Consider the following 24,879-nt stretch of genomic DNA (forward strand, 5'->3'; position numbering starts at 1 on the left):
TTTCTTTCTTTCTTTCTTTCTTTCTTTCTTTCTTTCTTTCTCTTTCTTTCTTTCTTTCTTTCTCTTTCTTTCTTTCTTTCTTTCTTTCTTTCTTTCTTTCTTTCTTTCTTTCTTTCTTTCTTTCTTTCTTTCTTTCTTTCTTTCTTTCTTTCTTTCTTTCTTTCTTTCTTTCTTTCTTTCTTTCTTTCTTTCTTTCTTTCTTTCTTTCCTCTTCCTTCCTTTCCCTTCCTTCCTTCCTTCCTTTTTTTTTTTTTTTTTTTTTTTTTTTTTCCAGTATATGGGAGACTGGAAGTGGTTCACCACTTGAGTGAAATAAATGACATACAATATTAGCTGCTTTTGGCTCTTCTGAAATTGCTCACACCTGCTCCATCAGGAAGCAGCAGTCTGTTCTGTAGTAATGCTTGGTAGATATCTCATACAGATATTCCCTCTTTGAAGTGCTGCCACAATTACAGCTTTTGGACAGCTACTTCTGACGTAACTGCTCTGTCTTCTTTGATCCTCTTGGAAGAGGAGATCTTTAGAGACGGATTTTAAATCAACTTGGAGATGTGCCCAAAAAGATCCAGGGAAAAAAAAAACAGAATACTCTTGGCTGACAATTTTGGCTTGAATCTGTGTTGCAGGCTTAGCCTGCAATACTTAGTTATAAGCTGTTGTTTTATTTGTCTTTTTCTGTCCCCTTCTTTTTTTTTTTTTTCTTTTATTTTTATTTTTCCCCAAAACATATAGAATCATCTTCTGATGTCTGTGACTGTGGATAATAGACAAAATGAGATGAAATCATCACTGACTTACAGGACTGTTGAACTGCTGGTAGTTTCAGCTGCTGCCCAGCATGCACTAAGATTAAGACCAGTCCATCCTAAAACTGGATTTTATTTCAAATCCACACATTGCAGTTGAAGTGCCACACTGTAAATGTTTCTCTTCATTAGGGTTTTTAATAGATCAGCTTAAGCTTAAAAATAAAAATAAGGCTTTTATGAATTTCTCTGCATAATAATTTCAAAGAGTTCAAGAATGTCACTCACTGGAAGTATAGAGTTTATCAGATCATAGGTTGATGGAAGGAGGGTGGCCTAACCATAGGTTAGGAAAAAATAGGAAAAAAATTATCAGTGAATATTCAGACATCAATGCTTCCAGCCCTTCCCAGGGAATGTGACAGCTGTTGTGTGACAACTCATTCAACTGTAGTTATACAATCCGTTGTTTTTTTCCTTTTGTCCCCCAAAGAACTGGCGTTTTATTGACAGTGCTACATAACATGTAAATGCAATGCAAATGTTGATTGTATTGTATTTAATTTTCAAAATTTAGACTGATAAATTTAGAGTGGGAAATATAGGAGCAAAAGACCTTTTGCAGGTCTCTTTCAAAAAACAAATTTACGTCTCAAGGGGCCAATAGAACCTGAAGTATAAATGCAGAATGTATTTAGGGAGTTTTTAAAACACATATTACTGAATTGATAGAGCATAACAGTTCCTTTGCTTAGGCAGCATTATGCTCTGTCTTGTAAAATGTACTTGGGGACATGTAAAATGGTTTATTAAACATACAGTCCATGATGAGGGTTGTTACATTTAATGTATATATTTTTTGTTCATGGATTATTGAACCACTAAATCCTAGCAATTTTTCCTTGTGCCAAACAGTGTCTGAGCATTGTTCTGAGTGTCTTCAAGCAACTGTATTACTGTGTGATTAAAACAAATAACCTGAATATTCTGTTGCATGAGCCATTTTTCTTGAAATTGAGGCGTGGCTTTCTGTTTAGGCAGTGTTTCCTCCTCCTTTTATTTCATGCTGGCGATAAGTTGGCAGGAGCTATAAAGCTGTGATGGCTTAAGGTGCATCCAGTGATTTCAGGGGTGTTTGGTTTGGACCGTTATTTACCTTCCTTTCTCTTCCACTGTTATTAGAAATAACTCTAGGGAAGGAGCTGAGCAACAGGGAGCTGAAAAGTAGGAAAATTGCTTCTCTTCTCTGCCTTTTCCATGGCCTCAAATCAGTGATACTCACTGAACATAAAATATCTCTATTGATCTGAAGCATCTCATTGCAAAGTTCTACCAACAGCTCTCCTACCTGTATCTAGGATTTGTTATTCATCTCATGCCTGAAGAGGAAGAAGAACTGAGAAAGTTAATGGATATATAATGCTGTGGTTTGGCCTTCAAGTTTTTCAACAACAAAATATCTGTCTGAAAGATCTCTCAATGGTGTTGATTTTATAGTTGTTATCAATGAAATAACTTTCCTCAAAGCAACAACCCCATAGTTTTTGTGAAATGACACACTGAGGTGCAAAATGACACACAAAGGTTGTCTTTACTTTTTTTCTACCTAGAAAAGGCTGACGGTTTTGAACAGTAATAGAGCAGATTTTGAAAGGGAATGATATGTGCTCTAAATGCGCATAATTGTGTTGTTGGAGAACAGAATCTGTCCTCTGTAAAGAGATAAAGATGTTTCAAATATTTTCTGAAAGAAAGGGAATTTATACAAGACAAGTTTTGTAAGGAGATTTTATCTTGTTTTTTCTTGGTGGGTCTTTGTTATGTTAGGAATACTGATTTGTATGAGATATAACCTTTAACTTGCTTTATCTGTGATCCTCCCTTTTTCTGTTCTCTCTGATTGTTATTCCAGTATTTCAGATTGTTTATTCTAAGGTTTCTCCATGAGTAGAAAATTTCTTAAAGAAATGTATAGCCAATATACGTAAGGGTTGTTTTTTTTTTTTCTGACTGAGAAAAGATTTTGCCACCCCTTAGGCTATGAACTGCTTTCTTTTCAGGTTGAAGAAATCTGTGCTGCCTATAAAGACAGGGTTAGTGACCAGAATGTTAATAGCATACATTTGCCTTAAATTCGACTTTAAAAAAAAATTGAGTAAACACTATATCGGATGCAAGTGTTCCACTGAAATCATCTACCGTAGCATCTAACGTAACAGTGGATTGTTTATTGGATGACTTGTTATCAAGAACTGTTAAATGTGGTTCTCAAAACAATCAGTTTAGAATTGATATAAGTTTAGGAACTCTTAATATTGCTTCATTGAAGGCTATTTTATATTTTGTATAATGTACATTAAGCACCTGTTATTATAGAGGTTATAAGTGCAATGAAATATTTGTGGTATCTTTCATTTGAAGCCAGTGACTGTTTCATCTAATCATTGTAAATGAGAAAATCATTCCCTTTTTAAATGTTAATTAAACTTTCTTGAACCAAAATACTTTTCAGAATAATTGAATATTACCTATTGACAGCTTCATTTGGACCCTGACAAACCATTTACTGAAGATAAGAGTGCTAATTTGTTTTTTAAGTGTATCTCAATTATTTACTGGGTATATTGTCTATTTTTTTTAATTATTTCCACAAAGACTACTGAAATGAAGGTCTGCAAACCTTCATTGCAACCTTTTTCCTTCTCTGAATTTGTACTGTATAGAGACTATATACATATATACAGTTGTGTATTTTTTATCAGATAGCTTTTGCTATTTGGTATCCAGAAAGAAAATGGAAAAGCATGCATATAGGTATGTACATAGACAAAACAAGAAAATGGAAATATTCTACATTTTACTCATCGAGTTGAAGTGTGGCATTTTTAAGAATCACAGACATCAATAATGTGACCTTCTTACCTTCTGTAGTAGTACTAAGAGTCCCTCCTTTAAAAAAAATCTGTTCCTGTCACAGCCAGGATCACAAAAGAAGTTGTTACGCTTACACGTCAACAATCGTGACATCTGGAGCAAAGCAGAATGCATTATTTCTTACTAAGGGTGTTATTTGAGACTTGACTGGCATTTTACAAAATCTGAGCTGCTTTCTGATCAGTTGATTTAATTAAAACAAGGTATTCAGTTCTGCAGAGTGTATGTGCATAATTTATTTTAAGCCTTTTGAACACATACATATATATAGAGAAATTTTACTGTATAGTCTTGCATTACTTGTTGTTTTATTTCCAGATACCTCAAATCAGCTATGCATCTACAGCTCCAGAACTGAGCGATAACACCAGGTATGACTTCTTCTCCCGAGTGGTCCCACCTGACTCCTACCAAGCGCAGGCCATGGTTGACATTGTGACAGCTCTTGGGTGGAACTATGTGTCAACGTTGGCTTCCGAAGGAAACTACGGAGAGAGCGGCGTAGAGGCATTCACCCAGATCTCTAGGGAAATTGGTAAGTGTACGCTTGTCGGGTTTTATATTTATAGCTGGCAGATCATCACTGAACTCTGCTTGGTTCTGTGCAGGATGATCAGAACACCTGTAGGTGTGTGCTGTGGACTCAAGTGGAGGGGGGTACAGATGACTTTGCTGTTTGTCAGTTGGCCAAGGTAATAGTTCTAGTAGTAATTTAAGAACAGCTTGAGAGAGGCAAAAAATGTGTGCCTCGTACCCCTCTTGGAAAAGAGAAGCTTCTTGATGGAGTTGGCAAGTATGATAGGTCTCGCTATAGTCACTTAAGGTTAATTTATACTAACAAACTATTAACTGGGGCAGAAAGCAACCTCTGAATGCATTAGAGCAAGATTAGAGGAAGTGCAATTGAGTTAGCTTGGGAAAATCGTATTCCAGTGAGACCTCATTTTCCTTGTTCCAGCATGGATACATCTTGAGTTTTTATTTTTGGTGAATTTGAACAACAAGAAGTCTGTGAAGTATAAACACGTGCTCTCATTGTTTTTCCTTCAGGATGAAATGTGCTGTGCAAATACAGACATTATTACGAGAATTATTTTTGAATTCTTTTGATCTTTTTTTTTTTTTTTTTTTTTTCTCACTACTCTAGTTATTTCTGGCGTGTAAAATTGATTATTTCTCTGGAGCAGTAGGTTTTGGACACCAAGGAATAACGATGACGAGTAGCAGATGGTTTGATAGAAGGTCTTCCACTAACTAAAATGTTAAATGGCAAAGTAGTATCCTTTCTAAAAAAACACAGTAATTCGCAAATTCGCAAGCAGTCTTCTTGTCCTTCATAGCCTGGGTTAAGTTACTGAGTTTGATTTTCAGGGCATGTACATACGAACTCTGTCTCTTTCAAGTCAGTGTGGGTGAGAAAATATTCCATCTCAATCATATGGAAAGTTGCATGTGCATTTCAGGTAGTTACACTTGAAGCATAACATTTGCTGATTACTCACAGCATCTTGGTGGTAATACAAAAAATGCAGCAATTCATGCCACTTTGGGAAGTCATGTGTATAACATACTGGATCAGTTAAATAATAAATATTCTCTTTATACCTTCAAATCAGTACTGTTAGATCCTAGGTATCTTCATGGGTGAGCAAACTACACTGCAGTGGTTTGACATGCGGGTTAGCAAAGGCATGGGTAATTCATCCACACTTCACATCAGAAAGACAGGGTTCATCTGTTGTGTCAAATACTGCAGTGACTAGATTGGCTCTTCCATAAATTCACAGAGTAGTTCATTGGCTGAAAAAATCTAATATATGTATATTTACAGGATAATAGCTTTGTAGCTGTAGAAGAAACACCCAGGGTCATGTTTTTTTAATTTAGTAGTGTTTTTGAATTTTTGCATACAGCATTCTCCTAAGCAAGTTTGGGAACAGTGATCAGTTGAAAATGTTATATGCTGGATGCAGACCTATTTAGAAAACTGCTCAGAGAGTAATTATTAATGGCTTCTGTTTTAAAGGAAGAATGCATTGAGTGGTGTTTGGCTTGGGTTTTTACTATATCAGATACTAGCCAATATTTTCATGTTTAGTCCAGATGGACTTGGAATGAAGAATGTACTTAAAAAATCTGGAGGTAACTTCAAGCTGGGAAAGACGAGGAATGTATTGGGAGAGAGAGAGTATGAAATTGTAGTCTTTAAAAATAGAATGGATTTAAAAGACAAATGCCAGGCACTGTGCTTCAGCAATACGCATCTGTACGATGAGGAAAGGCAAAAGATAGGTTAGACAATCCTATCTCAAAAATGATCAAAGTGCGATAGGAAATTATAACCTGCCTATATTTTTCCTGTCATACTGGGGCACGCAGACAAGAGTATCATCTTTAAAATAATTTGAGTAATCAGCTAATTTGCCTGGCAATTATGAAACTTTGTTTTGACACGATATGGGTTTTAACCTTCACTTCACAATGGGTGAGAGAATCCACAAGTGAGAACAAGGCCTAGATCTTGAAAATGTTGTCAGTACAGAACAGCTGAGTGACGTGGTTTGTTAGTCTGAAGAAGAGCTGATTAGGTAGATGATGGAAAATAATATTTTCAAACAGACAAATGGCGTTTACAAAAAGGTAGAGGAACGTGCATTCATCCAAAGCCACTTTGTCTAAAAAGAAAAATGGAACTAATCTCCAGCATTAGAGATCAGTTTAGATTTAGTTCAGTTTAGATTTGAAGAAAGCCCCTTTTAATGGTTAAGATATTAAAGCATTAGACCAGATGGCTTGGGGTTGTTTTGGAGCTTCCATCACTGAGAATCTGGGAGAATGCATTAGACAAACACCTGCCCAAGGATTATATAAGTGTACTTAGCTTTTCCTTGAGGCTGGGATGTGGATTGGATGATTTTTTAATGTCCCTTTCAGCCTAATGCTATTATTCACTGTCCTCTGACTTTTCACCTAAACCACAGGGCTGGAAACACTTTTAAAATGGAAAGTTCAAGTAGCACCTAATTACTAGGCCTGAGATTACAGTCTTAGTATGTAAGTTTATAAAAATCATCACGTGATGTACAACTGGACACAAAATGGGAAAACATACCAGCTCCATGTTAATAAAATGTGTGTTAAGAACCTAATAAGGACACTGCTCCCCTTCTGCTGTTGGCATACAAATGCATAGGACAACTTTCTGAATTCTTTACATCTTTCTGAAGGTAAGAAACCAACAACTGGAAGAAAAATAAATGTGAAGATAAGCACAATGTAAAGCAATAAATTGAGGAGGGGATGTGAAAGAAATTCACTTCTGAAAAAAGCTCAGTGCCTGCGAGGATGTGTGAGATAGCAGTTTTGAAACTATATATATTCAAGCATACATCTTCTTTTTTCCTTTTCTTTTTCCACTTTTTTCCCCAGGCATTTAAGAAGGAATAATGGGTAAAAATATTGCAAGAATAGAAAATAATTTCACATACTTATTTCAAGCACTTATTTGTCATGATCATGAGTCTTCACATCTAACTTGTAGTTTGATGGGTTTTCTGTTCAACTTCTGTTTCTTGATCAGTAGCACAAGCAAAATGGAACAGGCTCCCAAATGAAATGTGGAGTACTGAAAAGGTCAAAGTGATGCCACTGTGACGTGTCACAGAATATATTATATATCAAAATCTGCCCTCATTTTACTGACAAAAATCCTGTCTGGGACAAAGGATAGCTGGAAATTAAGTAATTTACATGGCAATGATTGCAAGGAGAATTGAGAATGATACTTATTCCAACTTGCTCATTAAGAATAGATTAGGAAATTTAGCATTGCTTGCCTGTTTTAGCTTGTCTGTTTGTATTGCACATCTTGCCAGAGGTGTAAAAAGTAGCAAAGAGAATTTTGGACTAGATCTTAGTCTGAGGCAAAATGACAGCTTTATTGCAGCTTTGCCTCAGAAGAAAGCTGTGTACTTCATATCAAAATATACTCTTGCTTGCTTGCTTTTTAGAAACAGAATTTTGTAGTTTTACCTAACTTTTATCCTGATAATATTGCAGTTAATAGCATTTTTCTGAGGGGACAGTTTATGGTCCCTCGTAATATTTTACCATTACAATCACACTGATAACTGTATACTTAATTTAAAGAAATACATATACTAAATGAATGTGACAGGAGCTTTATTGAAATTGTTCCAGATTTCAGCACATTTAGCTGTGTTTTATTTACATCGAGAACTGCCTGTGAAAATGTTTGTCTTCAGTGAGGTTCTTAGGTCACCTTGTCTCTGTCATTTTGTGTGTGTCCACAGTTGTTCAGTGTATCTCTACTTTACTCAAAAATTTGTGATCACTTCAAACATTTAATATCTTTTGTACTTCTAAGGTTTCAGTGGATAAATTGAAAGTTTAGCATCAAGCAAGGAGGGGGGATGTCCAGGAAAATAAACCTCCGAAGTGTATAACCTTTCCTCTCCACTTAAATGATCTATTGATAATTCAGAAATAAGCAAGATTGATTGTTATTTAGATTAATTCAATTCAAGTATCTAGCAGTAATCTTTTTTATGCTTCTGGTATCAAGCTAAAGCTTTTTATATCTTATTAAGTAAGCTGATGAATAGACTCATTTTTCTGCCCTCCCTCTTCCCCCCTCCACCCAAATGGTATTTAATAGGAGAAATCTTGCAGCACAAAGACTGAAGAAATACAGTATATAAAATGTAACCTTTTTCCCAGAGGTATTTCTGCTTTAGGTACTGAATTCACTCTTAACTACTTTTCCCAACTAATAATATTCCAGCATGCTCTGACAAAGAAGAAACAGTTTAATTCAATTTTAAGTTTTCCTTTTATATTTATGCAGCTGAACTCTATTGATAACACTTTATTTCAAGCTGCAAGCTGTAATTAATAAAAACGCTACATAATTGGGTACAGGATCTTCAAAGTAATGTTTGAAAAACTAGGAAATCTGATGGCAGGTGTATTAATATTGCAGTAGCTGGAAAATAATTACAGTAATTTTTAATATTTCTACTAATTAGTACCTGATAAAGGGATTTGCAATGAAGGACCATTATGGTTTATCTCAGATATATTAATCAATATGGTATTCTTCAAGTTCAATTTTATATCTATCTGTCTATCTACCTATCTCAATAACTTTAAGGCAGTATCTCAGAGCAGTAAGCACACTGGCACTTTTCTATTACACTGTGACCCTCCTGTGATTGTTAGAAGAGGGGCTTCTTTAATAGCTCTTGAAGACTTCATACTTCAGTGAGTGAGTTCAGGTACTTTTTAAACATGTAGAAAGTTCACTAGCTACAGTGGGAAAAAAAGGCAGAAAGCTTCTGTAGATCTGAGTTTTGTTAACCTTTTTGCCCTGAAGAGTATGTACTACCCAGCAGACTGTGTTGAAGATGTTTGCCAAACCTCACTTCCTTGACTGGCATGGCACCAATGCTCTCATAATCTTGATAAGAGTTGTATTCCATTCAGATTTCTTATTCTTGTGACAAATTCAAGAAATGATATCCCTCAAATATTTTTTTAAGCAACTGTGACAAAAAATATATTAAAACTGCAGGAAACCATTGCAAAGAAAGTTGGAGGTGCTCTGCAAGGAATTTACAGACAGTATAATTTGCTCAGAGGTTACCTAAGCAATGTGGTCATGTGTTCAAAAGCACCATTATACTTTAACACTTCTGAAGTGAATGAAGTTGTTATGTGAGCTGGCAGAGGGGCTCCCAAGGAGATTTTACTCTGGAGCTGGTGATAGATACCGTCTCTGTCCTACAAGAGATAAGGTTGTATGCTCTTGTTATCCTACTAGTACAAATAATTACTGTTCCACAGGAGACAGTTTGCAATTTGATTCTGGAAAGCAGTCCTGTGCAAGAAGTAGAGACTTGTGTACTGTGCTTGAAAGTCAGTACATACCTCCCTGAACCTCATGGGGTTTAGCAAAGGATTCATTGCACAGGAAGATCACCTCTGGGTGTGCCAACAAGGCTTGGAGTAGGAAGACCTCACACTTCCCACTTGGTCTTGTCCACTGTTATTTATTGTCTCAACCCAACTGGCATGTGAACTGAGGTCAAGACTGAGTTCATTACCTTCTTTTATGTGATATAGTTGCCAAATAGCTGTGATATTCAATCTCTTCTGTGTCTGAAGCTGATTTCATTTTTCTTATAGAAGTCAGCCCTTGGAGAACAGAGACAAATGAGCTCCTCAGAGCAAGGACACTATGTTTTCACAATGATGCCTCCTGTAGAATTTACTGTGAATTTAGAAAACTCCACAAATTAAATGTTAAAAAAACTCATTATAATATGGAGGAACTCTGAACCTTTGTGTGTACATTGTATTGAAATTTACTGCGTAAGGACTAGGGAAGGCATTGGATTATCTGACTTCTTTTTTTCTCTTTTCACTTCACTTGAAAAACACACTCAATTTAAACATTAGATATTTGCATTGATTGTAAGCATAAATTCAAAGAATATTAAAAATATCCAGGAAGCCAGCATGTATCTTGGCAGCACTTTTAGTGCAATGATTTATTTGCAGAACCATTTAACTTAGTCATATTACGTAGTTCAAGATTTGTAAATGTAGAAATCCAAATAAAAATATACATGTGTCAGTGCTAATTTTAAGAGAGCAGCCCAACTGGATTAAAAGCATGCTTTGTTGACATGCAGTGTGTGGTGATCACAGTGAATATGAATTTTCATAGTGTTTTTGCAGATGTAATGGTCTTTGCAGCAGTGGTTGGGAATTACAGATTTCAGTGACCATAAACAAGTCAGTAGTTTAAAGGGGAAACAATTTCAAATAAGATGTAAGGTGTACATTCTAGTCTCAGATATATGTAAGCAGTAAGGAACACTAATGGATGCTGATATATTTCTTTGGTGTTTAAATCAGTAGGAAAAATCTCTCTAGAAGGAAGTTCACTACAACATGTTGGGTCAAATACAGAAATTGCTGCTTAAACTTTAGTATGTGTTATACCTGAGATCAGATCTCTGATTATTATAAGGGCACTTTCTCGACATATGACATATAAGAGGTAGGACAAATATGTATGTATATATATATATACATATGTATAAATTTGCTACCAGATCTTTATGATGACTGTAATTTAATTTCACAACTGCTACTCTTTTTTTTATTAGTGCGTATTACTGCAGCTTCTGTAGCTTTTCTTACATTCTGCAACTCTCTTTTGCTAGAAAGAGTCCCAGAGCAAATAATTCATACATAATGAAAAAGCTTCAGTGAAAACAAATTTAGGAAACTTGTGGTTTAAAATGTAGCCGTTCTAGTTGTTCATGACCAAATTTCACACAATCCCATTAACAGGAAGTAGATTCTAACAAAGTTAATCCCAGCAAATGTTATTGTTTTTAAGTGGAAGCAATTGTAAAGGAAATGCTAGAAGGTGAAGCAGGAACAACATGTAGTGTGATTGCGGTCTGAATAAGCATGTTTGTTTTTGCAGTGTGATTTTCATGTGGTGTAAGACAGAAGAGAACTGTGGGAAAAAAACTTTACAGTTTATTTTCATGGTGGTTATGCTTAACCTGTAAAGGAAATTCTGTCCCAGATGCTTCACAGATTCTGTATCAAGAGTGAGATTTGTTGTTCTTTGTAAGGAACTAAGATCTCCTTTGTCCTGTATTTGTTATAAATTTATGCTATTGTCACTTCCACAGAGGTGGTGTGAATAATTGCATTGAGTCCAACTTGAATCAGAGTTGAAATATGTAGGCATTGGCATGTTCTCGTTGAAAGGCTGTGTGAGTGAATTTTGCCAAGATAGTGTTTAATAGATCTGCTTTCCCAGCATGTAAAAATTTTGGTAAGGAGTACCTGTATATAAGGCACCGTCTGAGCAGAGGTGAAAGGAAAAAGCATGGAGATACGGACTTGGACTGTATTTATATGTTCTCTTTTGTCAGCTCATCAGAGGACTCACAGTATTTGAACTGTAATCTTGCTTGTGCTTCACTGGTTTTGAGTCAGTAGTCTTATTGATGTTAAGAAATCAAATTGATAAAGAGAAGTTCTGCCAATTGAGTTTGCTTGTAAAACTGCATTTTCTGTTTGTCTGCTGTCCCAAGTCCCATTGTTTTCTGGTAGTTTTAAACATTTCACATTTTTGCAGGTTCGCTTTCTACATTTTAAGAGAGAAGAGTTTCTCTTAACTGTCATTTCTGAGAAATGCCTATGATTGAGTATTGGCAAGATTTTCTTTGCATCAGCACTTTCAAAATCTATACCTGCGGTTTAAACAATGAAACACTGGAACTGTTGGGCTGAGTCTGACACTGCAGGTCAATATCTTGTCTCCAGTGGTGGCCTCAATTATGTGGATGAGACTTCTCAGTCACTGGCAGAATTACCTATCCAAATAGTGTTCTGTAACCCTGGGTGTTTAGTAGCTTCTACATAGATTTCTCAAAACATGGCAGTTCATAAGCATTTAAATCCATGAATTCCTCTTTTTGACTTCACTTGTCCTCTTGTTTTAATATTAGGAGTGGTAGGTAGAAGAATCCAGTCAACATCCTTAGTAACATAACTTTCTACTTAACTCTAAGTTGGAATATATGAAATAATTGCAGTATAATAGTTCTTACTGTCAGTTTCTGGATTTCTTATTTCATTTGTATTTATGTTAAGCTATGTAGCCATGGCTGAACACTCCAAGTGAAGACTTGCTATTGATTTATGTAGTGTCATTGTAATCTCATTCTCAGCCCCATTCTTTATGTATCCTGACAAATTGTAAGCTTTTTCTGTGGGCTGCTGGGTATCAAGCAAATTATTTCCAAAAGCTATCTGTTCTGATGCTCAAGGTTTATTAACAAATGGCTACAGCTGATTTAGAGCTCAGTGGTGTGTGTGAACAATACCAGCTATTCCTGACAGTGTATACTCCATTGCATTTGTCAATAGTCAATATTTTTTCACTGATATAGTTGTTTATCAAGCTTTGAAACTAATCTGTCTCCTCTTTCTGTTCTTTATTATTTCAAATAATTTCATATCATGTTCAGTTTTCCCCATCTCTCTGCTCAGTACTCTTGCCCTCCCTTCCCTCCCTTGAAGAACGTTCTGTCATATAGCACAAGCCATAGCAGGCAGTTCCAGTGAACGCATTTTTTAGCCTTTTCCAGTAATGACTTTTGACTCTGTTGATTGCTTTGTCAAGTAGAGGACTCTTCCATCCTCTCATCCCTATATTTCTACTTGTTGATTTCAAGTTCCTGGAGTATTTCTTTTAAAAGCTCTGTTATGAACTTTGAAATTCTGTATGTAAGACTGATAATGTCTGCTTTTGTAATAACTACCATTACGATTTAAATAAGTACTGACAATAACAGAATGCAGGGAGATATGAACTTACACATTTATCTGCTGTGCCCGCATGGCCCTCATGAATCCATTTATTCTTCGAGATAGTCTAAATGCATCATTTTCCTATCACATAGGCTCTTATTATCTGTTACTGAACACGTAGAGCTAGTAGTTTGAACATCAAAGTTCGCAACTTTCAAAAATGTGCTAAGTTAAATTTGTGTTATCGTAATGCTATACCTGAAGCACAGGTAGTCACATAGAAAGCCCATTTAACTGGATGGAAGTCTTTCAAGTTTTAGATTAGTCCTAAACACAGTTTGAGATTTCTCTTTTTGAGAAATCCTGGTCACTGGTAATCTCACCGTGAACTGACACAAAATATTGCATTTATGTGCAATTTTTTTCTGTGTTAATGTTCAAGTGACTAATGGTTTGTTCAGATTGCATTATAATTTTACTTAAAAAAAAAAAAACAACTGTGAAATAGAAAGGTAGTATTTAATCTGATGTCTTTGCAATGATATATTCTGATACTAAAAAGACAATAAAATGAACAGATAAAATTGAAGATACTTGTTTTCAAAATATGATTCAGTTTAGGCTAAATAGTAATCTCTGTCAGAAAAGAAATCATAAAGGTTGTTGCTCCCCAAGAATCAGCTTTCCTTCCTTTCTTCCTTTGACTGTATGCCAAATTTCTTTTCTGAAAATAATTAAAAAAATTGCGTGTGCATGATAAGTCATCTGTATTTCTGGGCAGTTCTACCAAGACCGAGGAAACTGTTACAGCTGATGAATTGTGATTGTCTTTTTTTTTTTTTTTTAATCTCAGAAAATAAAACATTATTATTTCCTATTTTCCCCTTACAGTGTAGAAGTATCCATGGCCTATATGAGAAACAAAATTTTGCAGCTGTCATTGTCTGCTATACAAGGCACTTAAGCTTTGCTCATCTTCATGATGCAGAAGAGTTGAGTGAGTTGAATGTATAATGATGACAATGTACTTGAAAGATTATAAGATAAAAAAGTCTGATTGAAAAATTCAAATCAAACTTCTGTTTAATTATGTTTACTTTCTTGTATTGAAGAGTGGAGGACCATGCTGTGCTCTGAGTCAAAGTAAGCAGGTATTTGTTCATCAACTTGTAGTGGTGTAACTTAGCAGTAGCTCTTTCTTGGATGCTTGCATGAGCCTGCACATGTTCAGAATAAGGTAACCCATTTAGTCAGCTACAAGTGATTCCTTCAGTTCTGTTACCTAGTTAATTGCCCGCAAAGCTCCAAAGAATTCTGTTCAAAGAATACAACATTTCAAAGAACTACTATTACTCATTACAGAAAAAAAGTAAGCATATGTGTATGCTTCACTAATAGTTGGAAATACTCCTACATCAAGTTTTTTTTTCTTTAGAAATGTGTGATTTTTATGCAAATTACAAGATGTGATGCTATACTAAAAATTTGGATGGCAGTAATATGTATATTGTGAAACTTTGCTGATTAGAAAAAAGTTATTTTTTCTCACTTTGGTCAAAACGTATTCTCTCAAGGACTTTCTATGATGGAAAAAGTGTTGCTTATTCCTCTACCTTTTAACATTTCTTCAGTATAGAATGATGAGTGAATTTTCGTCGCTTTTTAGAAGCAACTGAAATGGAGCTAATTGTTTCAAGTGCTGATATTCTAACAAGAATGGCAGTCTCTTTCTTTAACACTGTTAATTAAAGTAGGATATTTTGACTAGACAATTAATCAAGGGAATGAATTACAAAACAATACCCTTGAGTAGCAGAGGTGTCATGCAGATAAATCCCTGTCTACTGCTGTAGCTGTATGCTTCTAGAAAAGCTTTCTACCACATCTATACTAAGCAAAATATTCAGACCTGCAGCATGGCTGTCAGTGGCCTTCATAAGTCAGCTTCTCCTTGGGTTGTTGCCCAAATGCTGTGATTGGTCATAGGAGGAGGACCAAAAATTCATAAACCTTGCAAACCAAAGAATGAGGCAGTCTTCTTTTCCAAATTGAGATCGGAGACCATTCAAGTGCATGCATATATGGAGTTTGTAAATGTTTAAGGAGGGTTTGAGCAAGAAAAACAGAAGTATCCTAAGACCTCAATGATTCCTGCAAACATTAATACCAGTAACTTGCTGAATGTTATTAAACCCTGTGGACGAAACCCACACCTATTTTCAGCAAGGCAAGATCTGTTTTCTTTCAAGAATGTTAACAGAAGGTCCTAATTAATTTTCATGAGAAGTTATTTATTTTTTCAGTTATTCCCACCTTCCTCTTTGCTCCTTTTATTTTAAAGGGCCCTTTTGCACTGTTCTCTCTATAAAAAGCGTATACTTGCCAGGACATCAATGGAGCCTATAACCTTTGAGTGAACAGCGGATTATTAGGCTTCAACAGTGGTATCTGGGATGCAGAGAAACTCATGGTGGCACCTTTTGTAGAAAGGGTCCAAATGTGACTGAGTGATTTTGCACAGTCCCAGGAAACAAAAATCCTTTGTTTTATCAAAGTTTAAGCTCAGGTTTGGCATGAGTACCATTAAAGCCACTCCATGTAGAATGAGGGGCCGTGTATCTCAGCAGAACCTGTGCATGTCTTAAGGGCCATCCCTCTTGCATAAAATGACTTTTTAAGAATTTCCCATGGACAACCAGTGTAAAGCACAAATCCATAAGCCAGAGACAGTATTCACTAACATGCTCAGATACTAGCCAAAAGAGGGCAGAACTTTACTGTGTACTATAGCAGGTTTACTGTGATATATTTTGTTAGAATATTGGATTTGTTGTGAGATGCATTTCAACATTTTCTAAGTCCAGTAAGTTGAGTGATTATAAGTATTTTACCCAACATGTTAATGTACTTAATGAAGTGCAGATAATAGCACTGCTCAATTTATAAGAATTGTCAGACCTCAAAATTGCTTCCATTATATTGTAGTATTTTATTTATTAAATCCTTTCAGAGCTTATTCAGGAAGTAGAAATATTATTTAATTTCAGTTAAATTATTTTAATTGGCTACTGTTATTTTTTATTATTATTTTTTTAATTTTTATTTTTTTTCCCCCCAGAATGTAATGTCTCTTTCACAGAATTGAGAAGATGAAGCCAACCTGGTGGACACTCTTGTTTACTGTAACATTTATATAGGACAAAGTATATAGTACTTCTTATAATCAAGACTTCTAATAATCAAGACTCCCTCGTCAGTGCATAGACATGTAAGAAAGAGTATCTCTAGCTTCAATCTGCTTGTAAAAATAGTGTCAGAAATGAATGAAACTGTGAAGTACATAGAGACTGGACCTAGATCAAGAACAAGCTTTTCATAGAAATGTCACGTGAGAATGCTGACATTTTGCTGCAAGTAAATTAATGGAGGAGTTTACAGAAATTAGGTAATGATGGTTTGAAATTTTTGTTGATTTTTTTTTTTTCCGTATTAAAGTGCACACGATTTCAAGGAATCACAACCCAAGTGACAAGTTAAGCTGTTACTAAGTAGGACCCTAGAGAAGCTAGTAGATGCAATACACTGAATGAGATTCTAATTATTTAGCAGGGTTAGCAAGACCAGCAATCCTATCAGCAAGATATATTCTTTTGTTGCTAAAATATGTGGAAAATATATGGATTTATTTTTTCTTCCAGTTAAATGCAAATATTTTTATTTTGTTTTAAATAACCCACTGAACAATATTGGTGACACAGAGGAAAGTTTTTGCAGGCCTAGTTTTGGACCTCTGATTGATGTTTATGGGCATTTCATGACTAAATTGCTTCACTGTTTTGACATTTTATTAATCAGATGTACACGAGTTAATAGTGATATCTGCAGGGATACGAAGTCATAGGACTTTGAAGATGATTTCTTTCCCATGTAGACCATGGTAAGGTCTAAGCACAGTGGGGGGAAAGGATTTCAAGAAATGGCAAGTGTTCCAATTCAGATGTGGAATGACTTCGTAATTAGAGAGTAATGGTAATGGTCAGTTCTCCACAGTAACGTCCTTGAAATTATAAGGTTCATTAACTAAGGTCATTTTAACTGGAGTTGTCTTAGCTTTCTTTGTGTTTCTGTGATAAATAATTACAAAGGAGACAGTTTTCTGAAAGAAGGACATTTGGTTGCCTTCAGAAAATGTGTTAGTTGATAGAAGAGCATCAGCTCCCATATGTATACTTGCCACAGGCATCACAAGCCTGTGACAAGTCCCTTTGGGCTACCTGCTCCTCAGGTGCCTCTCAGGAGGAGTGGTGAAAGGCATTCAAGGACTTCTGTAGTGGGTAGAGAGCTGCCTTCTGTTTTCTTCTCTTGCTCATTTTCTACTTCATTTATTATACAGACATAGAAAAAATGTGCAGGCTGTGTCCAAATACCTTTTTCATTATCTAGTACCAGAGAGTCTACACAGAAAGAAAGAAAGAAAAAGAGAAATAAAAGAGAGAAAAAAATAAAAATGGGGGAAAAAGTAGAGTAGATTTCTTCCGTTATCTGTTACAAACCTTCAGTTTACATTATGTTCATCTTGGACTTGATGATCCTTGTAAGTCCCTTCCAGTTTGAGAGATTCTATGGTAACAATAAAACACTTAACAAAATGGAGTTATGTTTTCTTAAGGAGTGTATTTTAATGTTGTGCTGAATAGGATTCCTAAATTCTGACTGATTTATTTATTTATTCATGAGAAGAATAACACAGTGTAAGGGATCTGTTATGTCACAGCCTGAACTGATGATTGAGCACCTGGTGAAGAAGAGGGGGGGAGGGGAGGTGGCTGGCCCAGGAAGCACAAATACAAGCAATTCACCTGTGCTTCCCAGGTGACCCAACTCAGGGTCCACCCCTACGTGGGCTCCTTTAAGAGCTAGCCTCTCAAAGGAGAATGTTTTCTAGACTAAGGCTACTTCCTTGCAAGAAGCTTTTTATAGTTAGAGACTCTCCCTAGTTGGGTGAGTTAACTTCTTCCTATGTATGATTATTGATTCCTAATGATGCTTTCCCTGGTACTGCAAAGAACTTATCAGAAGCAATTTTACTGCTTCCAAGAACTAAGACAAAGCAAGTCTCAAACTCGCCCTTGATTGGTTTATGGAAAGGCCGTGCTGTGCATTTGCTTGATGTAATGTGGGATCAGCCCTAAGCTCTGGAGGATCCCTTCGCATGCTGTATCATTCTTAGTCTTTGCTCATTCTCTGGAAACTGAGTGGTTGTACAGGTTCCAAGTTTGAAGGTCAAGCTTGGCTTCCATATACACCATCCTATTTTGCTCAAGATGTGAATTTACCTCTTCTTTTGGATGGTATCTTGATTGATGACTGTGTCATTTTTCTTTCATGTGAAGTGAATTTATTCAAGTGAAATCACTAGTCTTCAGTAAATTTTTCTCTTGGTGATGCACACAATCTTTGCTCTAGCTTGCTCTGTCTTGACTGTCCAGGCACTGCAAGAGTAACTAACAGCAGTGAAATACAGCCACAAATATGGTTTATCTCTTCAATTAGGAGATACAGATTTCAAATACAACTAGGAATGCAGATTCACTGACTTTGAGAGTGTATTTTTTATGCTGTCACTTTTTAAATTACAAGAGTGTAGATTGTGACTCTTTCCTATTGGAAGTAGTACAATTTTATAGACTACAGAACAGATTAGTTTTTATCTCAGTGACTTCTTTTTTGGATTTCTGGTTAATTAACTAAACCCTAAAACATAGGCAGGATTTACGAAACACCAAGCATTCACCTCTGCAAGTGAGCTCAACTCGTGCAAAATAACTTGTTTGTCTCCAGATTTCCTATCAGGAGCTGTTCTTGTGTAAGAAGATCTTCACAGTTCATCATTTTAGCAACCTATGTCAGGTGTAGTTGAGGGTACGGTCAGAGTTTACATAGCATTATTGCTTTTTGCTTACTTAACACTATTAACCCTCAGCTTCCAGCAGTGGAATTCCCACCATTCTAATTCATTCCTTTTCATATATGTGAATAAATATTTTAGAGCAAGAAGGAATACAAGTAAGACTGATGCTGCTAACAGCCAGCCTGATGAGATCCCAAGACTAGCCTCGGCCTTTCCCCGATTAATTTGCTGAATCAACTTTTTATTCTTACTGAAAGTACTGTTCACTTACCACCAAAGGGAAAAGAAGGTAATCATTCCATTACAGTCAGGGAGGGGATGGCTGGCAAGAACCTATCATTTATATATTAATCCTGAAACCACTGGGTCTTTGTCTGAAGTCCCTTAGGACTAAGGTAATGCACACAATAGGAGTGCTAAAATAGCATATATTCATCTCTGATTTGCATGTAATGTAGGTTTATTATAAAAATGAATATCAGGCTTAAATACTCAACTTTTGATTGCTGGCATTTAACAAGAGGAATACAGTTATCAAAGTAAAAGAACTTTTGGAAATGGAAACAAAGCTGGTGATAGTTCATCCATGACAACCTTATAAAGAGAAGCAAGTAAAGGTGTATTGAGAAATTGTACTGTTTTTATAGCTGAAGCTGACTGTCAGAATCTTCTGTTGTAGTTACTTTATATGTAGCTTTAGATGCAACGGTCTGTGTTACTACGTCTTGGAAGAGCTGAATCTTTCCTGCCTTCAGAGGGTAAAGTTAATTCAGCTGGTATTTGATTCATTGTTTTGAGTTCTTGAACTTAAGAGGAATGTTTATGCATACTTGTGAGAGTGGTGCAAGGAGTGGAATGGTGCTGTATGAAGGCAGAGACAGAGTTTGTATTCCCAAAGCTGATGGCAAAGTACTAGGGGAAATGAAAACACTGCAGGTGCTGTATGTTACAAGGTCTGTGTTGGAAAAAGCACTTTTTTTTTTTTTTTCATGATGGTCTTTTGAAGGAAAAGAAAAAAAAAGAAAAAGAAAGGGAGCACTGTGAGTTGCAGGTCATTGATGATGGTGTAAAACTAAAGATGAAAAATAGAAAATGCATGGTGTATAAATGATGTGAGTTTTATCCCATTCAAACTTTCAGAGCCCCAGATGGCCTTTCCAAGATGACTTAGCTCTTAGACACCCAAATTCATTCCTTTGAATGGTCCTGATGGAGGCTTCTGGCTGTGAGCAGGCCATGTCCTCAGCTTAGCTGCAGTCTTCAGAGTAGCCTGAAATACTGGCTGTGATCAGGAGAGTGACTTACTTTATCTGATGCTGTGGACATCTCCTGCATTAGTGCAAGGGCTGACTGTGGCACCAGAGGGTGGTGATGTTTGGAGACCTCTGAATACCCTCCCTGGCAGCAGTCAGAGCACACCTGGCTGGGAGGGTGTTGATAGATGTAGGGCTTTTACACTCAACTGTGAGCCATACTCAAAGAGTGCAAAAAATGAAAATGATTAGGGAAAGTTCAAACAGTGCCTATGCATGTGGACGGTCAACAGTTGAAGGTAGCAAGTGTGTAGGTTAAGATCCAAATTCCCTGAGACACACTAAGAAATCATAATATTCATACAGTGTTTTACTTGACAGAAAATAAAATACAGGAATGTGAATGCACAAGCACACCTGCTTTTTTTTAGAGGATTCCTTAAATATAGTTTCTGTTAAATCAAGATTTCTGCTGTGAATGAAGAATTATATCTACAGTCAATTCTTTGTTACTTTTGTAACTCCCAATTTCATCAAATAGGAATTATAGCCCCAGGAATTCCTTTGACAAAAGGTTGCCTCCAGAGTCTGGAAGATTATCCAATTACAATGTCAAGAAACTTACAGCAAGGATGACTGACTAAATATAAGCATCTGAGAGCATCAGGAAAAGAGAGAAAGAGGAATATGTGTGAGAAAGTGAGAAAGTCATACTTTATATGAGTAGAGGCAGTAGTAAAAGTTTCTTTACCAGAGAGTGGTCAGGTACTGGAACAGACTCTCCCAGGCAGTGGTCTCAGTGCCAAGCTGCTGGAGTTCAGGAAGTTTGGATACTGCTTTCAGAAATATGGTTTGAATTTGGTGGTTCAGTGGGAAGGCTGGCGTTGGACTCGGTGGTCCTTGTGGGTCTCCTCCAACTTGGGGTATTCTGTAATTCTGTATGTTAACAAAAAGTAGCTCAGTATTCTGCAGCACTCCTCTGTGTTAGGAGAATAGATCGTCCTCTGCAGATTTTTCTGTTGAGTGCCTAAACTCTCTATAGAGTCAGTTTAAGTGGGCTGAGAAGTCCTCATTTGGGCCCAGACATTTACAGTTTCAATCAGGCTGTGCCTTACTTAATCATCTCATTAGCAGGATTGTTCTTCATCCCATGTGTATTCTGTGCCAATAGAAGAACTCTTTCAGGAAAGGAAACATGGAGTTTTGATCAATCCATTATTTAATATTATCAACAAAAATGCAGACAGCATTTCATTTAAGTGAAGGTATAACAAATACCTTTTTTCTTGGAAGAGAGGTCAGTGAAATTTAATTTCGATTAAAGTATGTAATTATCCAGTATTCCCTAAACATGAGAGCCTTAATGTGGCTGAATGGGATCTAATCAAAGATAGCTCAGGTCTCTGTCTCTGGCAAAGAAATTCTGTGGGAGTACCTAAGGAACAGGGTGTAGGTGCCAAGTGATTCACCAAGATTTCCTATAACATGGAGTGTAGCTGTAACCATTCTATTTAATAGCCATTTAATCATTCTGTGCTCCTTGAATTTATTCAAGGCCTGGGGGATATAGAAAGGCCTGGAGGGATTTCTAAACTGCAGGTAACTGAGGTTCTGAACATTAAGGAAGCAAGGACTTCTGTGAAGAAGGACATAATGCAGTCTCATTAACTGTAACTTGGTATTTCATGACTGAATTGGTCAGGAACTCTGATTAAAGTTTTATCTGTTGTTGGGGTATTTGGCATGGCTTTGTCTTGTGTGGATGCTGTGGGGTCTAACAAAAGCTAAAATTAGCTTTTCCCTCAGTGAGACCACCAACTTGATTTCTCTTTCCTAGTCAGTCCTTTGCTATCATAAAAGATAAATGTACTTAAGCTTTTGGACCTGAATCTCTGTCAAATTTGGCAGAACTGTGCAAAAAGCCAGTAGGCTTCATGCAGTATGCCCGAGAAATGGAGACAGTTACATGCATCCATACACAGTAGGACAGTATGATTGTACAAGCTTTGTTTCTTTAGGAAAAAGAATATTAAAAGACTGGAATAAGTACAGCTTGCCAATAATGTGGTCAAAGCTTGATTTGGAGTGTTAAAGGAGCGGGCCCTTATTTGCCCCATGAAATTTAAGCTCTTGTAGTAAATACTAGTTTTATTCCTTAGAAATCTGTATATTCCAAAGACAAAAGGAAAGATAAATCAAGTGCAAGATTTTATTTTTCAATGAATTATACCTTGTTTATAATAAACTGAAAACCATCAATGCCTCCATCTTTCATATAGGGCAATACATACCTTCTGTATAGCATTTGTGGCATTCAGAACTCAGTGTGGCATGGTGTCAGTGTCACAATAACTGTAAGTACTGTGTGTGGTGAATGTCAAGATTTTAATTGCACCTACTAAGCTATTTTGTTTTGTATTGTTTGTTTGGAAGAAGCATGTAATGAGCATCTCCCCAGGAAATTACATGATGAAGGGATTCATCAACATAGTTTACCTGATGCCACTCTATGGATGAGGTTGTTAGTATGCAGCTTTAGGATGTTAAAAACAGCCTGTATAAAAGAAAAAGAGGTAGAGAAGTGTGTTTTGGTGGTAGTGTATCTCCCATGTACGTGCAATTTATTATCACGACAGTTAAATAAATTGTCTTTAGCATAATGTGCATTTTGCCTACACAAAGCCTAACCTTTACAGGATACCAATAAAGATGTCATTGTGAAAGACTGCAAAAAGAAACAAATAAAAGAGAAATTTAACACTGCATTCATCTCAGCTGGTTTAAATCTTTTTTTTTTTTTTTTTTTTTTTTTTCCTACTGTGGACAGAATTTACTTCTTACTCTACAGGTCTGTCCAGGTTCCTCATAGATCTGACTTTTCACAGATCCGCATCACCCACGCTCTGCCTGAGACAGGCCAGTTTGTACTGGAGCATATAAAGGTCTCAGCAGTGTTCTAAGCTCAAAATTCTGCACTGTTTCTAGCACTGCAGTTAATAATGACCAAGGTGAATCTCTTGCAGGGGTTTGCTGCTGATACAGTTGTGGTTGACTGAACATTATCACCTTCCTTTCTCATCACCGCAGATGAGAAAATGCTCTTTTACCTGAATTCTTTTTCAACACCCCTTTCTCACCTTTTCTTAATTTTCAAGTGCCAGAGAGCATAATGCTTTTTCGCTGGACTGATCTTGTCTTAGGTGAAGATTCACTGAGAGGCTAAAGAAGCTTTTGCCTTTTCTTCACATTAGCCTGCACTGTCCGATGTTCCTATGTTAGCAGCTTGTGCGTGTGTGGGCTTTGCCTCAGCTCCTCAGTAGCAAAGTGTCGAACTGTGGTTCACATGTGTTTTCATGTCATGTTTGTTCCTTGCGTTCACCAAGATGTGAAAAAACAAACCTGAACCTTAAGACAGAGATGCCTGAGAAAGCACACTTGCAACTGAGCTGCAAAATTTCCCTGTAAGCTGTCAACCCTTGTCAGTGGCTTTTATGTGCTCATCCCAGAGGCAACATTGTGCTACAGGCATTTTATGTTCTTCTGTTGCATTATGTGAATTGCAGGAATGCCTTGCTGTTATTCCTTCACGTTGCTGGTTTTTTTTTTTTTTTTTCTTTTTTTTTTTTTTTGAAAGGCTTGAAACAGATCCTGAATTTCTGGCTGTTAATTAATGGTGGCCCAAAGTAGTGTTTGGTGGATCTATTTGGTTTGCTCTCACTGGGAATGAACTTGAGGACCTACGCAGTTTCATCTAATCCCATGTTCCTGTGCACCTGAGCATAGTGTTCTCTCTATGATAGAGAGATGTAGCAGTGCTATTCTTTTTCTTGGACAAGCACAGATTTTCCAGCTTTGTTAGGATTTCTCAGAGGAATTAAGTCTGTTTCAAGTGACCAGAAAAAATATTAATTACGCTGGTCATATTTTCACGTAAGCATTTCATAAGATTTTTTCATAATATTTAAATGATAATATTACTCCTTTTCCTAATTGCGTTATACATCATCATCTGACCACATGTAGGAAAATGTGCTGAAATCTCGAGATGGATGAAAATAAGTGCTTGGGTTACTCCCATAGCATAATAATTGGATTCTGGGTCAGAAACAGTCTTTCTGGTATACATATTTTAACAGATATTGCAAGTGCTTCTTGCTATGGACTGTATTGGGATCCCAGTGTCTGGCAGCACTGAGCAAATTGGCCAAACATTTTGGGTATGTCTGCCTCAACACTGTTCAAAGACCACTAAGTACATCCTGCTTTTTAGAAGCTAGTGGAAGCCAGGGCAACAGCATAAATGTAAATACCATGCTTTGTAGATTAGTTACTAACATTGTGTTTTGATCATCAAGTGTGTCTAGATGATTTCTTAAGACTGATTATTTTCTTTGTGTAAGGAAGGAGAGACACGATGCACTATTACACTGCTGTAAACTAGATACAAATTACTTTGTAGAAAAGCAGTGTTGTGAAGAAAAGGGCCTTCTGAATCCCATTGAAACTAAGGGAGAAAATAGAGCTTAAAATGCTTTCTCAGCATGCCATGATTGATACCAAGTATTGCAGTGAGATAAAAGGTATGTCCTGTAACTGCCTTTCACAGGCAATGTGGCAAATGTTAATAATGGTATCCCCTAACTGCACAGCTGTGGAAGACCAGGCA

At 36.5% G+C, this 24,879-nt stretch overlaps 1 protein-coding gene across 4 annotated transcripts in view; it reads left to right on the forward strand.

Moving 5' to 3' along the window:
- Positions 1–24,879, forward strand: part of GRM8 (glutamate metabotropic receptor 8) — a 324,211-nt gene that overhangs the window by 62,716 nt on the left and 236,616 nt on the right. For all 4 annotated transcript variants that reach the window (XM_425426.8, XM_046903818.1, XM_046903819.1 and 1 more), the window contains exon 3: positions 4,002–4,218. In XM_425426.8, the coding sequence (XP_425426.3) occupies positions 4,002–4,218 (217 nt within the window). The remainder of the gene's footprint in view (positions 1–4,001; positions 4,219–24,879) is intronic.

The sequence above is a fragment of the Gallus gallus genome, chromosome 1 (genome assembly GCF_016699485.2).
Source record: "Gallus gallus isolate bGalGal1 chromosome 1, bGalGal1.mat.broiler.GRCg7b, whole genome shotgun sequence".
In the NCBI taxonomy this organism is placed as follows: domain Eukaryota; kingdom Metazoa; phylum Chordata; class Aves; order Galliformes; family Phasianidae; genus Gallus; species Gallus gallus.